This window comes from Anser brachyrhynchus, assembly GCF_964034855.1.
Source record: "Anser brachyrhynchus genome assembly, chromosome: 3".
Classification (NCBI taxonomy): Eukaryota; Metazoa; Chordata; class Aves; order Anseriformes; family Anatidae; genus Anser; species Anser brachyrhynchus.
The window spans coordinates 36,090,104-36,111,042 of record NC_137696.1 but is presented as its reverse complement, the minus strand read 5'-3'; the positions used below and the strand labels follow the sequence as shown (position 1 = coordinate 36,111,042).

General features: G+C 34.6%; 1 protein-coding gene across 2 annotated transcripts in view; it reads right to left on the bottom strand.

Annotated features, from left to right (window-relative positions):
• The window catches only part of KIF6 (kinesin family member 6), a 174,151-nt gene that overhangs the window by 111,296 nt on the left and 41,916 nt on the right, over positions 1 to 20,939 (bottom strand). For both annotated transcript variants that reach the window (XM_080585370.1, XM_080585369.1), the window contains exons 7-10: positions 16,817 to 17,023; positions 11,505 to 11,648; positions 10,554 to 10,640; positions 3,771 to 3,874 (exon numbers count right to left, since the gene is read on the bottom strand). In XM_080585370.1, coding sequence (XP_080441496.1) covers positions 3,771 to 3,874; positions 10,554 to 10,640; positions 11,505 to 11,648; positions 16,817 to 17,023 — 542 coding nt within the window. The remainder of the gene's footprint in view (positions 1 to 3,770; positions 3,875 to 10,553; positions 10,641 to 11,504; positions 11,649 to 16,816; positions 17,024 to 20,939) is intronic.

Below are 20,939 nucleotides of genomic sequence, written 5' to 3'. Positions count from 1 at the left end.
TGACCTTCTTTTCCCCTTTCATTAAATAAATTAAAAAAAAATAAATATCTGAAGACATTTCTATGATTCAAGTGAGAAAAAAAGCAATGAAGAATGAACTACAGCTTGTTCACAAAATATATTTAAAAATCTAACAATCTGAACTGCAGTGAGTAGCCCACTGACTTTATTTTGAATACCCTGAAAGTAAGCAAGTGGAATGAAGCTCATTATTGTAATAAATGTTTAGTATAACTAAGTCAAGAAACATACAAAATACCATTTTATATGATATTAATACTTATTTCCAGGGCAATCACTAGCATTTATTTCCTGCAACTCTTGTACAGAGCAAAAGCCTATGCATTATCATGACCATAGGTGAAAAGATAGTATTGGTTCTACACATGCACCCAGTAGATCTAGTTTCATTCTGGCATCCATCTTCTATCAAAAAGTACCTGAGAAAAGAATTTGTGCAGAGACAACAAAATAAATATGTACTTACTGCATGGAGCTTTTCATTGACATATTTTGTACCTTTGATCATCTGTGTTAAGAATCAATGAATAAATACAAAAATTGGCACAGAATTGTCTTTCAGAAGACAAATTTTGCTTTGACCTCTCTTGAATTGATGAATCAGAACAAGAAATAAAATACAACAAATATTGATTAAAATATATTTAGTAACACTTCATACTAGTTAATTTCCTCCTTACAACTAGACTTTGGTAAAAGTGTAAGGCTTTTGAAAAGAACTGTGTAAACTTGAATTATCTATATATATGTGTATGCATACATATACACGCCAAGATACAGTTTATTTAAGTTTAAACAGAGGATATCTTAACTGAGCAGAAATGTCCAAATAGCATTTGAAATATATAATGACTCTAATTATAATTTCCCTTCTGGCCACATTATAAAAGCATCAATCAAAAAAAGATTATTCTCTCTGGAATCCCCTACAGTACTAATCCCCCTAAGAATTGTTATTGTGTGGTGACTCTGAATAAAGTGCAACATAGCATGTTGTACTATCACCTTTGCCATGTTTCTTTTCCTCTTCTGTTTGTCATAACAATCTGATCCATATCTCTCCCAATCAGCAATATTATTTAAGTTTCATTTTATGTGCAAAACTAGATGAAAACCATAGACATTTTCCAGAAATAGTAAATTGTGATTTTATCAGCCCTCACCCAACTCTATACTTTTGTTTGGACTATTCATTTGTATATTTATTCTTTAATTTGTGGAAAGTCTCCAGATAACAAGTAGCTCCAAACTCAGATGGTCAGTCTCAACAAACAGATTTGTCATAAAGATTTAACGCATAACACAGCAAAAGACTCTCATTAGAGACAGAATAGTTAGACGTTATCTGTGAATGTTCGTAAATGTTCTAAAATGATCATGACAGGATGCTCAGACAGACCTAAGCCAGCATGGTCACAAATATTAACCAAATGAAAGTAAGCTCAAAATATATAAAAATATGGAAAGGTATTTTCAATGAAGACGTGCTTTGTCATGCTACTAGTTGATTATATTTTTATCTGGTTGTTAAGTTCACATCGGTTTGTTTACCTGTGAACACTGCATGCAAGAACATGCACAAATGCAAAACTCAGAGCCTGACGTTTACCATTTTCCTGCCATTTGAACTGTCCAAAAAAAAAAAAGATTTTTTTCTTTCAACATTCCATTTGGCATACAGAATCAATAAGCCAGTCCGACTGGCTCATGTATATGTTAGTAATTCTCTAGCAGTGTCTTCTGCTTGAAACTATGTCACCCATAAAAAATTCTGTACACCCAAGTCTGCTTTCCATTTTAAGTCTATATTAAAAAAAAAAAAAAAAAAAGAGATCTTTGAACAAGGGCATTATCTGGAATTTATTACTGACAAGGTTAATCCTTTGTGGTCCTTCTTGCTGATTAGTGATTCTCAGGAAATGTACTGTACCTCAGTCAGCAGTATTTAAATTTGGTTCTGAATCTTAATTGCAAGGGCGTTTGTTCCAAGTGAGAACACATTTTTGAAACACATGTACTACATGAGCCTGAGTAAACATACCTACAAGATAAATTTAAACAACTTAAAGTTTTGTGTTGTCCTAACGTAGCTTAGGTCCTTGAAGGCTATTTTCCCTTTCTGTGTCTTATTATAGGTAGAAACTCATTAAAGGCAGAAAGTCTCCTCTGTGCTTCTCTTTGGAGGACTGGGATGCAAAATTCCTTGCTATTATCTCAGGAGCAACCTTTTCTGACAAGGTAACACTCCATATATTGTGCTGTAAAGATAAAAAGGAAAAAATATTCAACTGCTATACTTTTTAGTTATGCATTTTTGAAACAAGGCCTCCTGTACATATGCTATAGTGCAACTTTATGCAGACTGTACATTCTTAGTTTTCCTTTGCATACTTATGTTAAAAACTTTCATCAGCTGTGAACCCATTTCCGCCTATGAGACTACTAATTTCATAACAAAAAGTCAGATAGGAAATCTTAGGAAGTGAGGTTCATGTCCTTGGCATATAAATAAATAAATAAATAAATAAATAAAATCAATGTCCCTACACAAACTAAACAGCAAGAAAGGTCACAAAGGAAAATTCACGTGACAGATTTTTACAATAATGTTAGGAAAGTATATCTTTAAATGAATATATAGGTTATTTATGTGTATCGTAATAAAGTCCCCAAGAGTGGCTCATCTTGTGAAAGACTAGTTCTGTCAGGGTAAAGAGAAACTTGCCATTAAGGTCATTTAATTTCTTATGTAAAGAAAAAGAAAGATACTTCTCTGTTTTTATACAAGAAATTTTTATATAATGCTATCTGGCTCCTCATCCTTGATATGGATGTCGTTTAGTTTCTGAATTAAAACAAAACAAAACAATCAAAACCGATAATGAAAAATGACAACATTAAAGGTAGCAACTTGCTACGTATTTCCAGAATCTCCTGGATGGTATGGGAAATTTTTAGCACTGGTAGTTTTCTTCTGGAACACTTCCAAGTTAAATTAAAATCATTGTCAAAATTCTTGCACCTTCATTATCATTAATATACCAAACAAACAGAATATCAGAACAGTTACTACTACTTTATACAGATGAGGCACAGAGATTAAATAGGTCCATCCCATAAGATCGCTTAATTTTTCAAATCTCAAAACTGAATATAGCTATTTTGAAATTTTAGCCCTAAGAAAATATTTTTACATTATACATAGAAAGTTCTTATATTCTGCGCTGATCTTTTACTTAAAGCTGTAAGATATTACAACACATAAATGAATAGCATGTTCAGTAAAAAATTTAAATATTTGGCTTTTAAGACATTGATTAATTGTGTATTAGAAATGCAGGCTTTCTCTTGACATATGTCAAACTAACACTACAGCATGACCCTTCTCAGTACAAAGAATGTTTCTTGAGTTCTACTTAGATCGTATATCCAGTTTTGAGAAATACTGTTTTTTTTATTCTGCACTATTATACAACACTTTTTTTTGCATGGCATCTGTCAGGCATTCCCATCCTTTGCATTTACTTTACTTCAGTTCCTCAAAGCTGAGACTGCAGAAACACAGCCAGCAGCCTCATACAGCTTTTCATGGAAAACTGCCATTCTAACCTGGCATCTAACTTCATTTTATTATTCACTATGAAAACTTTAAAACTCTGAGATGAATTTAAATATTTATGCCAACAAAGAAACTGATGAAAACTATCACCACAAAAGAAGAAAATGAAAAAAACAATGTAAGCCATTACCGAAGTAGCTCTTCTTGTGAAAGCTCTGATGTTCTATGCTTGCCAGTCACCAGTACCAGCTCATCTTTCAACTCCTGGATCTCCTTTTGCAGTTGGACAACCATCTACAAACAGCAAAGTATAAAGAAAGCATCACCTACAAATTATTAGATAGGTTATGAATTTTGCATTAGAAGGTTAAGTTTAGGGAAATATTTACTTTGCTTTTCTCTATTTGTTTTAAACAACCTCTTTTTTTTTTTCCAGAACAGAAATACACCAAATAAGAAATAAGAACTCAAATACATCACGCATACATTTTTTTTTCTTTTCCATTTATAAAAACAAGAAAAGTCATCCAAACTCCATAAACTTTATGTGTTAGAAGACATGATTGTACAGATAGACTTCAAAAGACTACTTGCAAGAGAAAAAAATTCACCATAGGAGGAGCAAAAACGTTAGTTTTGCTTGCTAGTGATGAAAACACAAAATAGAACTGATTGAGGTCTGTTAGAAAGAGAACTACATACCAAAAGTGATTTTTCCTTTCCCTTTAGAAACAGGAATTCAGAACAATATCAGCATTTTAACCTTACATGTAACAATCCACTCTTAATAGAATTATAGCATACAAATTTGCAGGATGTATCAGTTGCCGATACAGCAACTATGTAATTATTAAATTACTAATTTAATTATGAGAATGCAATTGCTTTAATGAACAGTAATGACTGAGAATGTGATCTGCAGAACTGTACTAGATTTTTAAATTTTAATAGGTTATTACTGGAAAATGTATTTGGGGGAAAATATTTGTATAAAAGACATATTTTAGAAATCATTATCCTCCCAAGGTCAAATTCTACAACTCAAAGACAATATGTGAGTTTAAAACATGAATGAACGAGTTCTTGGTTACTTTAAGATGGATCATTTTAATGATGCATCACCTTATAATGGCTCAAATGCATCAGAAGTCCAATAATATTTATAGAGGCATATGAGTGCACTGATATTCAAAACCTTTCTGGACATGGTCCTGGGCAACCAACTCTACATGTTCTGCTTGAGCAGGGGTTTGGACAATGACCTCCAGAGGTCCCTTCAACCTCAACCATTCTGCAGTTCCATGTGCAAAATGTTTCCAAGAAAATAACATTTTCACGAAAAAATGAATTATTCCTGATTGCATACACTTTATAGAAAAAAAGATTGTTGAGACTCTAGACATACCTTCAGTGGATATTAAAATTCCTTCAAATACTTGTATTTCTTTTAATGTTTAACTATAATTTCCTCAACTTTGAATTATTTTACTTAATATACGTATATATTTTAAGCATACATATATTTTTTTAACTGTAAAAATACTGGTAACATATTTGTTACCACAAATTATGAAAGGTTAACTTAGTCAAAAATACTTCATCTAAGAATCTATTAAGATGGTGAACTGCTAGTTACAGATATTGCAAGAATACTTCAAGAATATTGCAGGCCAAGCATTTTCACCTGATTTTAGATTGCCTTACTCTGGTATTACATTTTGACACAGTCTATGCCAAGAGTAAATAAAATAAAACAAATTTGTGGATTCAGTACAAAAAAGTAGAAGGTGTGAGTGATAGTACCCTCTCTAAAGTACAAATTTATTAGCATGATTAACCTCTATCTGACAACAACATAATTTTCAGGGTGTGGATAAAATATTGATTTTCAAGTAGTATTAAAGGAAACAAAATTCTACAGTAGGATAATATTTTACCTTATATTTTTTAAATGAATACCAGAGGAGATTAGATTAGACTTAGTTCAGGCTCAACAGTTTGGTTTTCAGTTTAAATTAAATCCTTTGGTCATGAGTGAGAGAAATACAAAGCTAAGTTGCTTAACAAGGAAAATGGGTACATATGCAACTTTTAGTAAGATACAGTGAGGAAGTTTCCATTATGAAGAACAGAGTTTACACAGCAGTCAGACTTACGTTAGATCTACCAAGAGGTATTCTGCACTCTATTTATAAAACATGCATTCAAATTACAGATGATAAATAATGCAAATAAATGACGTAAAATCATAAATTCAGCACTTTACTGAATAATCAGGTTGCACACTGGGAATATACTTTAGGTAGTTAAGATGGGCAACAAATTCCACAGCGAGCGCAGAGCCATATAAAGTCTAGGTACCTGTGTTCCCTTGCCTTTTCCACAAGAGGGGATAGATTTCTAACCCTTCTGAGTCCACTTTTGCTTTATTTGCTAAATGATCCTGCAGAGCGAGACATACCAAACTTGTGGAGTATAGCTCCACAGGATGTAGTAAATGTTCAGGAGCCTGCATGTGTTCCACCTCAATCAGAGGCTTCTGTGGCCATGGAAGGAATGTTTTACATGATTTGTTACTACAAAGCCTACATGAGAAAGACAAAAAGGACAGACAACCAGAAAGTAAGAATTGTTCAGTGCATGCTGTATTTTTTTTTTGGTGTGTGTGTTTTGTTTTTGTCATGTTGTTACAGTTAGAAATTGTTTGGAAAGCAAAATTAAACAAATAAACCCTGAACTTATTTTTATTTTTTTTATCTGACAGCTCTTTCACAGAGACAGAAGGTATGCTGAAATGCATCTATAGTTCTTTCTCTGTATCCATATAAGCAGCTCTGGCACAACAAGCGTAACCTCATTGAAATATTTCCCATGTCAGAAAACATTGATACACAGCATGCTGACCCAGTAGCTATCATCATCTGCTATAGTTTGCTGAATTGACCAATCTTTAATAGGTGTATTTAATATTTAGAAAAATATTTTTTCTAAGTAATGCAGAAAATTACATTAAATAAAGTAACAAAGGTTTATTAATGTAGTAAAACTTATTATTAAAGAGCACATCTTCAAACAAATATGGCATGCAAAGCTAGAGGCATATAAAATATTTCAAAAGAAAGACTAACCAAATGTTAAAAACAAAAACCTAGGGTACATTTTTGTTATACAAACCAAAAGAAGAAACATGCTTTCTTTACGTTGCAATGCTTCATGCTTTACCAACATGGATTACTACCTTTATCCTTCCCTGCCTAAATCCCTGATTCATTCCACAGAGTTCCTCTGCTGCTCTTTGGGATATGAACATCAGCCTACAGGTTTAGTGTGGAAATTCTATTTCTACATCTCATTTACTTGTCTTCCTTTTTTTCTTAATGGTAACTTTACAGACTTCGTTCTTCCTAACTAATAAAATGTTCCTTGGACCAATCTCAAGGAAGGTCTGTACCTGTAGGTTTCTTAGCTTTTTAATATTCAAACTGTTCCAGTGCAGTAGTATGCCTTATTTCTATAGAACTTGACAATAGAAGGATTCTATGAGTGACATCACTACAGCCTTTCTGCTTTACATTTCCCTCCTGTTCTCAGATTTGAAAAAATGAAAGCATATTCTGAAAGAATACATTGAAAGTCTTAAATAAGCAATTACTATAGACTTTTGAAAAACAAAATGAGATGACACCATATCTAAACTTTCATAGAATACTCTTGTTGCAAACATTTTCGTGTAGAACTCTTATTTCTGTTAGCAAAGAAACAAGATAAAAGAGTTGGTGTGGAGCTAGATCATAGTGTATAAGGTCATCTAGTCTAACTGCGTCTCAAGGCAGGGCTAAATAGGTCACATTGCTTCAGGCTTGTCCAGCTGCATTTTGATTATCTCCAAGGACAGAAGGTCCACATTCTGCCTGGGGAGCCTATCTCAATATATAACCACCCTTATGGTGAACATGTTTCCTAATCTTTAACTATTTCCAAATATATAATTAAAATTTCATGTGGTGCAACGTGTCAATTGAGGGCAGGAAGGCTCTGCAGGAGGATCTGGATAGGCTGGAGCGATGGGCTGAGGTCAACTGTATGAAGCTCAACAAGGCCAAGTGCCGGGTCCTGCAACTGGGGCGCAACAACCCCAAGCAGCGCTACAGGCTGGGAGATGAGTGGCTGGAAAGCTGCCTGGCCGAGAGGGACCTGGGAGTATTGGTTGATAGTCGGCTGAATATGAGCCAGCAGTGTGCCCAGGTGGCCAAGAAGGCCAACAGCATCCTGGCTTGTATAAGAAGCAGTGTGGCCAGCAGGGCTAGGGAAGTGATTGTGCCCCTGTACTCGGCTCTGGTGAGGCCGCACCTTGAGTACTGTGTTCAGTTTTGGGCCCCTCGCTACAGGAAGGACATGGACGTGCTCGAGCGAGTCCAGAGAAGGGCGACCAAGCTGGTGAGGGGTCTGGAGAACAAGTCTTACGAGGAGCGGCTGAGGGAGCTGGGCTTGTTCAGCCTGGAGAAGAGGAGGCTCAGGGGCGACCTTATCGCTCTCTACAGTTACCTTAAAGGAGGCTGTAGAGAGGTGGGGGTTGGTCTGTTCTCCCACGTGCCTGGTGACAGGACGAGGGGGAATGGGCGAAAGTTGCGACAGGGGAGTTTTAGGTTGGATGTTAGGAAGTACTTCTTTACCGAAAGGGTTGTTAGGCATTGGAACGGGCTGCCCAGGGAGGTGGTGGAGTCACCATCCCTGGAGGTCTTTAAAAGACGTTTAGATGTAGAGCTTAGCGATATGGTTTAGTGGAGTACTTAGTGTTAGGTCGGAGGTTGGACTCGATAATCTTGAGGTCTCTTCCAACCTAGAAATCTGTGATACTGTGATACTGTAATTGCCTGTTGTCCCATCACGGTCTATCATTCAGAAGACTCTTGCTTTGCCTTCTCTGTACCTATTAGGCAGATATAAAGTAACAAGATTCCTTTATTCTTCTCTTCTTAAGGGTAAATAAATTCAACTCTGAGCCTTTACTTATTATATAAGTTGCTCCAGTCCCCTGACCATCTTGATGTCACTCTGCTGGGCCTTGCTTCAGTAAATCAAGGTCTGGACACAACAGTAGGCCTGCTGCTCTCAATGTAGTCTCTCAAGTCCTGTATAGAGGGGAATAACAACTTCCCTTGACCTACAGTCTCGCTAATACAGCAGAGCATTTGGTTGGTCTTCATCACCACATCACACTATTGACTTAAGTTCAATTAAGTCTAGCTGGATCACCAGGACTTTTTCTACAAAGCTGCTTTCTATCTTATTGGTGTCCAGCTGTATTGCTGTATGGGGTTATTCCACCCCACTTAGACTTTACCTTAGTTTAACTTCATTAGATTCTTCTCAGTTGCTCATTTCTTCAGCCTATCAAGCTCTCTAAATACTAGCCTTATCGCCCAAATTACTGAGCACTACTCCCAATTTGCTATCATCTGTGAACTTTTTGAGAGTGCACTCTGTCAAATCATCGAGGTTGCTAATAAAGACACTGAATGCTACTGACCCAGCTACACAAGGGATCATTGCATCACTGATCACACTCTTTTAAGCCTAGCAGTTCAGCCGGTTTTCCACCAACCTTACACAATCCATATCTCATCTCTTTCACTACGGGAATGCAGTGGAAGAAAGTGTCAAAAACCTTACTAAACCACAGATAAACAACATCCACCACTCTCCTTGTACACATAACCAGTCACTTAATTGTAGAAGGCAATCAGGTTGGTCATGGATATTTTACTCTTCATAAATCCATACTGGCTTCTTTTAGTCACCTCCTTGTTCTTCGAGTGTTTGGAAATGGCTTCTAGAAGGATTTGTTCCATAATCTTCCCAAGGATTGAGATTAGGCTAACTGATGTACAGTTCCCCAAATCCTCCTTCTCACCTTTCTTGAAGATAGGCATGATATTTGCCTTTTTCCCATCATCAGTAACCTCCCTGATTGCCATGACCTTTTAAAGATACCAAGTAGCCTCACAGTGACCTCAGCCATGTCCGTCGGCACCCTCACATGCATCCTATCTGATCCTTTGGACTTATCCATGTCCAAGTGGCCTAAGTATTCCTAATGTTCTTTCCCCACTGCAGGTAATGCAGAGAACACACTGCTAGTAGGACCTGGGGGCCTGAGGTTAAACCTTTACAAGTAACAGCTGAGGCGAAACAGCCTTTTCAGTGCCCTTTGTCAGCAGGTCTACTGCTCCACACTGAGCTGCGGGCCTACATTCTCCTTAGACTTTATGTTGATGTCAATTTACTTATGAAAGACCTTCTTCTGACCCTTTGCATTCCCTGGTGGTTTTACCTCCAGCTGAGATTTGGTTTTTCTCAGTTCTATACCTGTCAAAAAGATCATGAAATTTGGATTGCTTTCACCCAGGTGTATTGCCCTTCCAGTGCATTTTGAAATGGTTAAAATCCACTATGCCAGATCACTCACTACACTGCTTGCTGTACCAGAGAAGCCTCATTGACCTCAACATCACAACATGCTCAATGTATTCTGCAGGACACATTAAGTATTCTAATTTCAAAAGTGCTTAACTTACAGCAGCTACCAGTAACTCACAGTATTGGAGGAAAATCTAATTATAAAAAGAGCTACAAGAACCATCGTTCACCTATATGGTAAGTTTTACACAGCATGTACTATGTATCTAAGCTATGCCAAATCTATACTAATTGATGTGACTCAACTACACAAGGGATGGACACTGCAAGTGTCAGGGGTTTTATAAAGGTTCATTTGATCATTTAATTATAATTACCTCCAAAAGAAACACTAAGAAGAGTAGCTATTGTATAGAAAATACTGGAACTTGCATCTAAAAAAGCATTTAAATTAATTAATTAGCATAAAATTATCAACATCCATATGATTGCAATTGTTTATTGAAACTAAAACCAAGCAATTTCCTTCCCTTTATCCCCAAATAACTCTCACCAATCTGGGGTCAACTTCTTCATTAAGAACTGCTTCATTCTTAATAAGAGCAACTCGCTGTGCAAATCTACAGGTTGATATAGATTCCTGGGAGAAAAAAAAAAAAAAAAAAAGAAGAATACTTGCACAATTATATGTTCACAAGTCTAAACATTCTGTTTTAATTTAAAAGCAAAGGCCATTTTCTAAGGAAAAAATATCTTCAACTAGATGAAGTACAGTTTCGTAAAATGCTTTCAACTGTACTTCAGAAAACAGCCCTAGTTATTTTTCTTCTTTATTCTCATTAAGAAATCTTTGATGTTATGGAAAATCAGCAAATAACTATATTAGAAATGGATTTGAGCAGTCTTTACGTATGCACATCACAACATATTTTGGTAAATAAAGATAAGAAAACATAACTATTTAGAATTCATGATGGAATACAGGAGTATTTGAAAACAATACAAAAATCTTAAATCATTCCACCTAGTTCCTTCTGTCCTTCATAACTTCTTGAATTGTCTACCATACTTCATAAAAACTTGACTCCACAAAATATAAAGGAGTTCTGCCAAGACTTTTTCCGTCTGATCGATATTCCGCTTAGAGATCTTACCAATACTTATTTCCTTTGGAAAATCCCTTGGAGGTATCTTTTCATAACTCAAAGATTTATACATCAGAAAAAAAATAATAAAAAACATGATTCATTACTACATGCAAGTCCTTTCTCAATTGCTCCTTGACTTGAGATTACTTAGAGAATAACACATCCTAAAAGATTTATCTATATGTTATTGAAATTTCTACTGACAGGATTATCTCCTGGAAACAACAGTAAAACGTTTTTTTTGTAAGGATGAGAATGAAAGCATACACACTCGAATTGCAAACTGTAATAAAAGTCAAAAGGGCAGGGTCTTTTAACAACTGAAAACATTTTCTTTGAAAATAGAAATAACATACATCTATGTTTCTTTTGTCTAAAGAAAGCGTTGCTATCATGGTAGTCATGCAGTTTCCTCCCAGGCTGTCTCTTAGCACTGAGGTCATCAAAGAGTTGCGATAGGGAATGTGGGACCGATTTTTCTCTGCAAGGGCAATTATTACCTGAAACAACAGTAAAAATGGAAAAGGCTTTTAAACTCACCTGACACAGAAAGAGAAAAAGAAACCTGCTCAGCAACCTAAACTTCTAATACAAAACTACACCTCTGCACCCACTTAGCTGCAAAGCCTCTGGTTTTATTGGTACAATTTTCACTTCAATGTCAGTGTGTTTGTATGTCTTTGTAGGCATTGGACCTAAAAGACCAAATACATTTAATTTTATCACACCTTAGCTTTATACTTTATAGCCTCTCAGAAACATGGAAACAGAACACGATAAACTAAAAACCACTCTCCTAAGACACGGTAACTTATTGAAAATCTTCCTCATATTTTTTCCAGCATAATAATAGACTAAAACATGGAGAGCATTCAAGAAGAAACTTCCTCAACATTTGCTAAAGCATGCTTTTAAAATGACACATTCCTAAAGCACATGGTTCTTGGAGGGGTCAATTCATTTATTTCCGAGAAAATGTCTTGAAAAGTACATACACAAATAAAAGTGTGCACTATTACAATGTACTACTGGAAAGAAATAATTTAGTTTAGAATGTATGTCTTGGCCAAAAAGGAAATGGTACACCTAATATTCTCAGTTTCTCTTCTCAGCTGTTTACATTATGATTCTAATTATTATTAAATGAAAAGCTAGATTACCCCATGATCTATTCAGATACCAACGATTTCAGCTGATATCTGGCCAAGAACTGTACTGAAAACCTGTAGCTATATGAATTGTCCAAGCTATCCTAAACGGTTAGGAGTTGTTTTTCCATCAATAAATGTTACATACCAGCATATATTTTGTTCATACTGCACCAAAGAAAATTGTTACTTTACAAAATTTAGCAGTAACATTTTTGTTGCCACTAGTTTCTGTTAACAGTCTTCAGAAAGTTAAAATTTCTTATTACTATAAATCTTATATTGCCAGCCCTCAGAGGAACCAATACATAATATGAAAATTACTATATTGTAAAGGAAACTGAAAAGACATTCCTGGAGAAAGGTTTTAAAATCTTGTGTATTACAACTCATTGGATGAAAATATGTCATATCTTATAAAACACAATATCTATGTTAGTTTCTAATATTGCACAGAAACCTCATACTAATGTGGAGTATACATTAATAAGTATGCTCTCAGATTCTGCCACACAGAGACTACAAACTGAATTGGCAAGATAGGAAAAGAGCCAGAGGGAAGATATCTTATTTCTGTTAAAAATGGCAACCGTGTTACAGGGAAATTCAGATTTTGCTGAGGTTCATGCAAGAAGTCTGTAGCCCAGGAAAAATTCGAACCCTCCACCACTGGCACTGAAAACCTACGTGACCAGTTCGCATGCCACTGTAGTGTCACGTGCTAGATTCATATAACACAGGCGACGATGACTTTAAGTCCCTTTAGTAAAACCTCACCTAAAGCACTAAATCAGTTTTACAAGCCAATCAAAGAATCTGTAATAGAATGAAGACATATCTGAAAGTCAAGGAAATTATATTCTTTCACAAAGCAACAGAGACCACTGTACAACAGGCAGGATCTGAACAAGGGTCTTCTAACAGCCAACTAAATGGGATAACCTGAAAATTGCTTTATTTTAATGTGGTTGAAAAGAGTGTGTTATTATTCTTCTGATATCAAAAGAGGTTTTCTTTTCTTTCTTTTTTTTTAGTATTGGTAGGTCTAATCTTAACAAACCTTAACAATATTACCGAACCAGGACTGCAATACGCTGATTTAAATCACCACAATTTAAGGCAGAAAGTTATATGGATATGTTATTAGGAAGCAACAAAACCAGAAAATTATCTTCTCTATGGAATGTGGATAAATAGCAGACAGTGATCTCAAATTTTATGGGCAAAAACTTCAGTTAAGTACAAGCAGCAGTCATTCATTAACCAATAAATTTTTTCAGTATTCTGTAAATGGAGCACATTTTAAATGCCAATTAATAGGCATAAATGCTGTTGCGATTGTCAAACATGCTACTATGGCTTATGGACAACAAAAGCTACCCGGATGTGGTAGTAGGGACTTTTAAAAGTATCCATGTACCAAATTGCTGTGGACAATAAAACTGAATTGTCTCTACTGCTACCGTAGATCAGGTGCATGAGACTATCAGGGCTTCATTTTGCTCCAGACATACAGGCCACCTAGATAAAAAATGTGATTGATTTATTCGAAAATATTTTGACACCTTAAGATACGACTGTGATAATACAGAACTGTGTTCCCATTCTCATCTTGACTCAAAACATTTTCATACGACCATTATGCAAAGTGTTTAGAAATGGGATAACTCAACACTAAAACATCGGTAGATCATAAATAAACAGCTGATCATGTAAATAAGCTTATTTTGAGTTGTTTAGTATTAGTTACTGCAAGATCAGGATTGAATAGCCTGATTCCTACTGAACAAAAAGATTGTTTTTACTGTCTTCAGTAGTCTTTTAGTCAGGATTAGTAAACATTTTTTATTAATGATATGCAATTCCAAACAGAACACAACTTGCTTATCTCCAATTGTATTTATTCTACAAGAGGAGTTAAAAGTTGCATGACAAAATGTTAATATTTTTTTCTTCTACAGTACTTCAGACCTGAGTATCTCAAAATGCACTACGAAGGTTATTAAACTCAACCTCACAGAAGCTCATTGCAATACTGCATTTTAAATACATAAAAATCATACAGTAAATAAAAAAGATCCTAAGCACAATTTGTACAATTTCAAAGAGGCCCATTCTTGAATCATTTACTCTCGTCGCTTATGATTACTGTAACTGACATACAGCCATTTTACTTCAAGGTCAAATTTAAACAAATGGGAGATATGAAAATAAATCCAGTGTAATAGTAAATGACTGATTGCCACCTGATGTGCCTTAAACTTTCTCTGTTGGCAGGTGAAAAACCTCTGATTGTAGAGTAGATTAAATTGAATAAATTTCTTCTTGTTAACTGAAAAACACAACACATGCAAAAAAAATTCTTCCCAGGAAGTGGAACGGTTGATTATATTTTCTAACTATAATTTTGAAGAAATTTTCACACATAGACACACACAAAATTTCCTTTTTTAAAGTATTACCTCAACTGTAAATTTTACTAAATAACACGTGTACTGGAGTATAAATTGAAAGGAACAACTCTGAACTTCAGTTAAGCATTTTTCTTCTCCTTTTATTATTATCATTATTTTTTTTATCACACTAAGTGACAGCCTCACAGATGAGCATGTACCTTCCTATTGTGGTATATGAAAGAATTTAAAGAAATGTTTCAAAAATGTACAGTATTCTCTAGCTGAACTCCAAAAATAACAAATGTCTGTCAACAGGAATAGTGTTTGCTAGACTATGAAAACAATACTACCTATTCAAATTTAGAAAGAATTTCATTCATCTAACAGGTGAGAGGTCTGAAATCCACACTTAAAAAAACTCAGTGATTCTATCTTAATAGCAGAGTACACACAAAATATATTTCATTGATTACTAAGTGTTTCTTACCCTTGCTTGGAGTTTTATAGCATTAGAATGCTAAAGGTTACAGAAGACCAGGCAGAACTAAATATAATGGGCAGTAAGTTTTTATAGACAAACATAAATGCTATAAATACTACATAAATGCTAACAATGCTACAAATGCTAAGCCAAAAAAGAAACACCTGAAAGGAAGGAATGCTATGGAATATAGACAACGTCTATAATCCTGGTGGAATAAAAAAGAGAGATACTAGAAGGAAAGAAAGTAATGAGTGTAAACAGCTTTCACCATCGTGCTTATCACAATTCACTGAAATTACTAGGCTTCTAAGATGTAACACTGTATTTTTCTAGTTCTAAAGGGATAATGATTATATCAGATCAGTGGAGGGAAAAATAATAATAATAAAATAATATTAAAAAAACACACACCATCAAAACTGTTAGCTAAAGCTTTCTACTGGAATTCTACTTCTTCAAAGTTTCCATTCATCACCTACTTCCCAACACACTCTTAATTCTTTCTTTGTTTCTATTTAACAAAAATTGAGTGACATTACTCAGGATGAGCCTGCTTTTTCAATATTTGCCTTTGCCAAAGAGGAAACATAAAAAGCAAAGTTGAAAAACCTGGCAAAAAGTTCAGAGGAGTTCATTTTCTAATTGTTTGACTAGTAGACACACAGAGATGGCATCTTCTCACTTCCTTAGTTCTGTTAGCTTTACAATTTTTCTTTACTTCCCTCTAAGTCCAAACAAAAAGAATATACTGAAATTTGTCTGTAAATAAATATAACACACAAATGAGACTTTTCAGCTTTCCCTATATGTGTGTATATATATATATATATATTTTTTTATATAATAGAATATAAGAAAATACCAGGTAGTAGATTTTCCCTCTTAGAAGCTCCAAATGGCTGTAGAGAAAGGAACTCTTAGAACCTTTCTGCATATGTACATTTAACAAATAGTAACCATCATATACACTGAAAGGAGGATAGGGATTTCAGAGTACCATAAATCAACAAGCTAAATCATTTTCAGTATCAACAGCTGAATGACAAAGATTTGTGGAGACTTATTATTATTGCAGTTGCACCTGTGAATCTTATTGGTATAAAAACAATCACAACAGTTACCCCATCAATATATTAACAAAGGTAACTCCTGTCTCAAAGAGATCCAAGATTCTTTTTGGCTGTGGAATAAAACAACAGATGAGAGAAGAGCCTAAAACTTTATGATATTACAGTGCTCACTTGAACCAAATAAAAAACAGTCACTTCAGTTCAATGGTTCTTGATACATTCTGATTCTCACTGAGGAGAGCAGGTGAAGATCACAAATAAAATTTTTAGCAGAAATACAGTTGCAATCTTGTTAATATCTTTAGTATTCCAAATCAAACAAGAAACCTATTTTTGAAACAGTACCCTGTATATCTAATGTAACCTTAGTGTTTTAACTTTTAAGATTTATCTAAATTAATATTATTTCATTTCAAATGAGGAGGTATCAACTCAAACATATTTTAAAAACTGCACTAAACACAGAGTATTAAGATTAACTGAACATGGGAATCAAGATTACAAAAACATTGTACATTGCTAACAAGGAATGGAGTAAAGGGGAAATTTTTCATACTATTTGAATTTTACCTGTTCCAAATAATGTAGCGACAAGTTGATATATTTGGCTTCTGTCAATAAATGACCTCCAACTCCAGTCTTTGCAACACGCTCTGATCCAGCAAGGTCTACTAAGTGTAACTTGGAACGTCGGATGGTTGCAGATCCAGGTTCCTTGCTGGAGATGTGAATAGTGAAAATGCAGTGAGATCGAGTTGAGGTTTGATTCATTGGTGTCTACAATGAAAAGAAATTAAGAGTACTTAATGTTCACTTAATATATAAATTTAGATTTTCATAGCTTGAAAATCAGGAAATTGAAATCACCATTTCACCTGTAATAAATATGAAAGAAGAACACAGAAAAATGTTTTCTGGCCAAATGCTTGGATAATATTAGTCCAGACTAATTGTACTGCAAGCAAGCAACCAATCATGTTTCTTCTAAGATATTCTAACAGTGAGGACATCAGCAAAGCAGCTGGCCTCACCATACTGATGAATACTCCTAGAAAAGAGCACATAGATCAGAGGGGTTTAATTCCTGATCTCCAAATGATCACCAATCGTCCTGATTTCATTATGCATCTCTCTTCCCCCCCCTTCCCTTTTATTTTTTATTTTTTATTTTTTATTTTTTATTTTTTTTACAGTCAAACTAGTTTGTAAGTTAAAATTGCTTTGAAATATAAAATGTATAATGAACACATCTTGAGGGAACACAGAAAAGAGTTGAGCTTAAGTCTTTTTTATAAAACTTTCAAGACTGTAAAACTTCCCTAAACCTTCGTAAATCAACCTTTTTTGATTTGTTCTCATCACTGTTTTCCCCCCACTATCCTTTCCATAAGAGCATAAGAGTAAGACACTCATTAAAAACAAACAAACAAAAAAAAAACCTGTGAATCTGCTAGTACAAGAAAGTACTATAGTACTAAGTACATTATTATTTCTCACCAGGATTTGGAGCAGGTATATGAGTTTCATTAACAACAGAAGACCTACAAGTGATTCTGGCAAATTACATAACCAGTTCTTTGTCTAGTTTGCATATTTCTAGCTCATCCAAAATTCATGAAAATGAACAACACAGATTTCAAAGAGCAACACTTTTTCATAGACAGTGCTACTGGAAAGAACATTAATAAATATGAGGTACTATGGTCAATCTGACTAGAAACATGGAGTACACTGTCTTTGGTGTATATTGGAATTTTTTTCTTTACAGCTTAGCTTGACACCTATTTCTTCATATGCTTGTTTGTGGAGTCCATTGTATTATGTACTGTATCTTAACACTAATTATAAATGTATGTTGTGAATAGGTCAATCAAGACACATATACTTTTAATGTGAAGTGTAACAACGAAAGGATAATGACACTTTATTTTAACTACCTGATTTGATGGTTTATTAAATCCTATTGGCAAAATATAAAGTTAGTATTTGCAGAAAATTACAAAAGCACTGGGAATAACTTATTTAATATACAGATATGTACTTGCAGTGCTTCAGTTTCTTGACATGATGATCTCTTAAAAAAAACTGCAGAGAATCTAGTTTCTGGTTTTCATTCTGATCATCACTTCTTGCTCATCTAATTTTTTTTTTTTTTTGTAGCTATCTACTGGAATAGCTAAGAATAGAATTTTCTGTAAGGCTTTAGATTCACATTTTTACTACATTTATAAAAAAATGAACTTGGCAAACTTAGAATTTTATGTGTCACGACAGATTTTTCACCAAAGGTTTGGCTTTTATATATACATATATTTGGAATAGCTACTGCCATACTTCTTTAACTACACACGTGGAAACTATTGGTCAATTTTTAGACACTTACTACTTCCTTTTGTATGTCTTTAGTGGATTTCTCAATATGTTTGAAATTGTAAACAAAAAATTTAAGCAAAACTCAGATATTTAGTTTTAGACTTCAAATGATCAGACAGCATTACATGTGCACCTTTCTTTTTTGAAAATAACACATAAAGATATTTTAAGCATCTAAAAACTCTTTCCTTTAGTTGTAAAACAAAATGTATTCCTTATTATCCTTATAAATGGCTAAAGCTTTAGAATATGCATTGAGATTAAAGGTTTGCCATACAAATAGTATTTTTATTTATAAACTATTACAAGTATGACAACATTGTTATCTGAGTATAAATATTTGACTTGAGGAAAAATAAAATAGGGAAATAAATGAACAAATAATTGTTGAGTTAATAACTAAATCTATACTTATTATAGCTGTTGAGAAAGAAGGTCTAAAAAGTCCTGGTTAAATTGCACAGTTCAATCTCTTGTCTGTATGTTATTCCTCTAGTATTCTGGAGTAATTGTTTATCTTGGTGTCCCTTGGGATTCTAAATAGATGCACCAACATTTTTTTTTTTCCCCATAGTCTGGTTTGGTATGAAACATTCTAGATGTTAAAATAGCCTGCAGGTGTTGAAGGTGTTTTGTTAATCCAATAAGTATGGTTCTCAACAGAAAGACTGCAAGTTAACAGGAATAATAACTGCTATATCTCTTTATTGAATTGTCTCCTGTTCAATTTCCCAGCACTTGTCTCCACCCTTGGTCCTCAAGGGTGCCAGCACAACTGCACTGTTTTTGGGAACTGATCCAGCTTAAAAAAAAAAAAAAAAAGAAAAGACCACAAACCATAGATATTTAACCTGGATCAGTTTCCTGATGCAATCACAGTACAGCTGTGTGAAGCAGTTCTGTTAGAGTAATTGAAAATGGCAGCACAGAGTGTGTGAGCAAGTAGGTGATGCACAGGAATACCTTAAGCTTGCAGTGCTGGTGAAAAATCTGCAATAAAATTACAGCCTTAGCACTACTTTATTTTGGGCTGCTTTTCCTAGCAAGGCCAAACTCAGAGGGAGAAGGAGAAGAGTTTGGGTCATTTAGTTTATACAGATGAGGAATTTTGGAATAATATAGGCAAACCACTGGCTCTGCTTAACTTCCAGGTTTCTAAGGATCATTTCACAATCCTGTACAGAGCATCAGAGCGCTGTTAGGTGATATGCTGCCTTCGGGGGCAAAGCTGAACAAACGAAGTGGCAGTGGCATGGGAACAAAACCAAACAGGTTCAGGCAAAGGTATAGGCCCTTCAAGCTTTGAAGAGCAAGAAAATTCTCCCAAACATAGCTAAATGCAATTATATTAAGAAAAGGTTATAAGCTCTTTCAATCTACTTTATTCAGCATTTCTGATGCCATGAATAATCTGAGCCAGTTTTACTTATTTTACTAGGAGAGCTATGATTTTAGTACTTGCAGCTCTGCAAAGCAGGATTGGATGTTTAATTTTTCCAGCTCAGAATACACATCAGAATTAATATTTAAGAACATTCTTTGCCAAAGTCATGGCAGTGGTCACGCTGTAGTGCAGACAAGTCTATGCCAGACCAAATATCAATACAAGTCTGGCTACGGAAGCACAAGAGTTAAGTAAAAGCTGCTAAATCTCTGCAAGAAGCAGGAGAAATTAGCATACTTCAGAATAAGCATTCTTTTAAGTTTCGCTATGCAGTAAAACCTCATGTATTTCAGATTGTGCTTTTAGTAATACCTGATTAAACTGGGCAGAGGCAAATAAAGTTAAAAACGTATTAAAATAATTTCAGGACACCAAAGGTTTCAGAGTACCAAGAGTTAGCTCAGGGCAATATTTGTCCTATTAGTAATTTATTGTCTATGGAAAAACACAACTTGATTTTTCATGTTCCAGGCACATTCTACTGGTCATTGGAAATTCCATTGCTTTTCTCTCTACTACTTCTTTTGTCATGTAAAATGAATGGAGTTGATTTGGAAGTCATTGGCTAGAATCCTAAAATACCATTTTAATAAAATCCTTCTTCAGAGTGGAAACATGTTTTAATCAATACACCTTTCTACAATATGATTTTATCTCCACTTTGCAGTTTTCATATATAGGAAGCTCTATAAGAACTCTTGAAGGAAGCATACAGCAATTCAAATGTAAACTGTTAAACGGGATGTGATTATGAAATGATAATTGCAGTCATAATCCCCCACACTTTGCTGCTTTCATCATACAAGTAGACGTAAAGCACAAGGCAACAAACTGCTACTTGTCAGCATCTTCAGTCCAAAAAAAGCCATTTTTTTT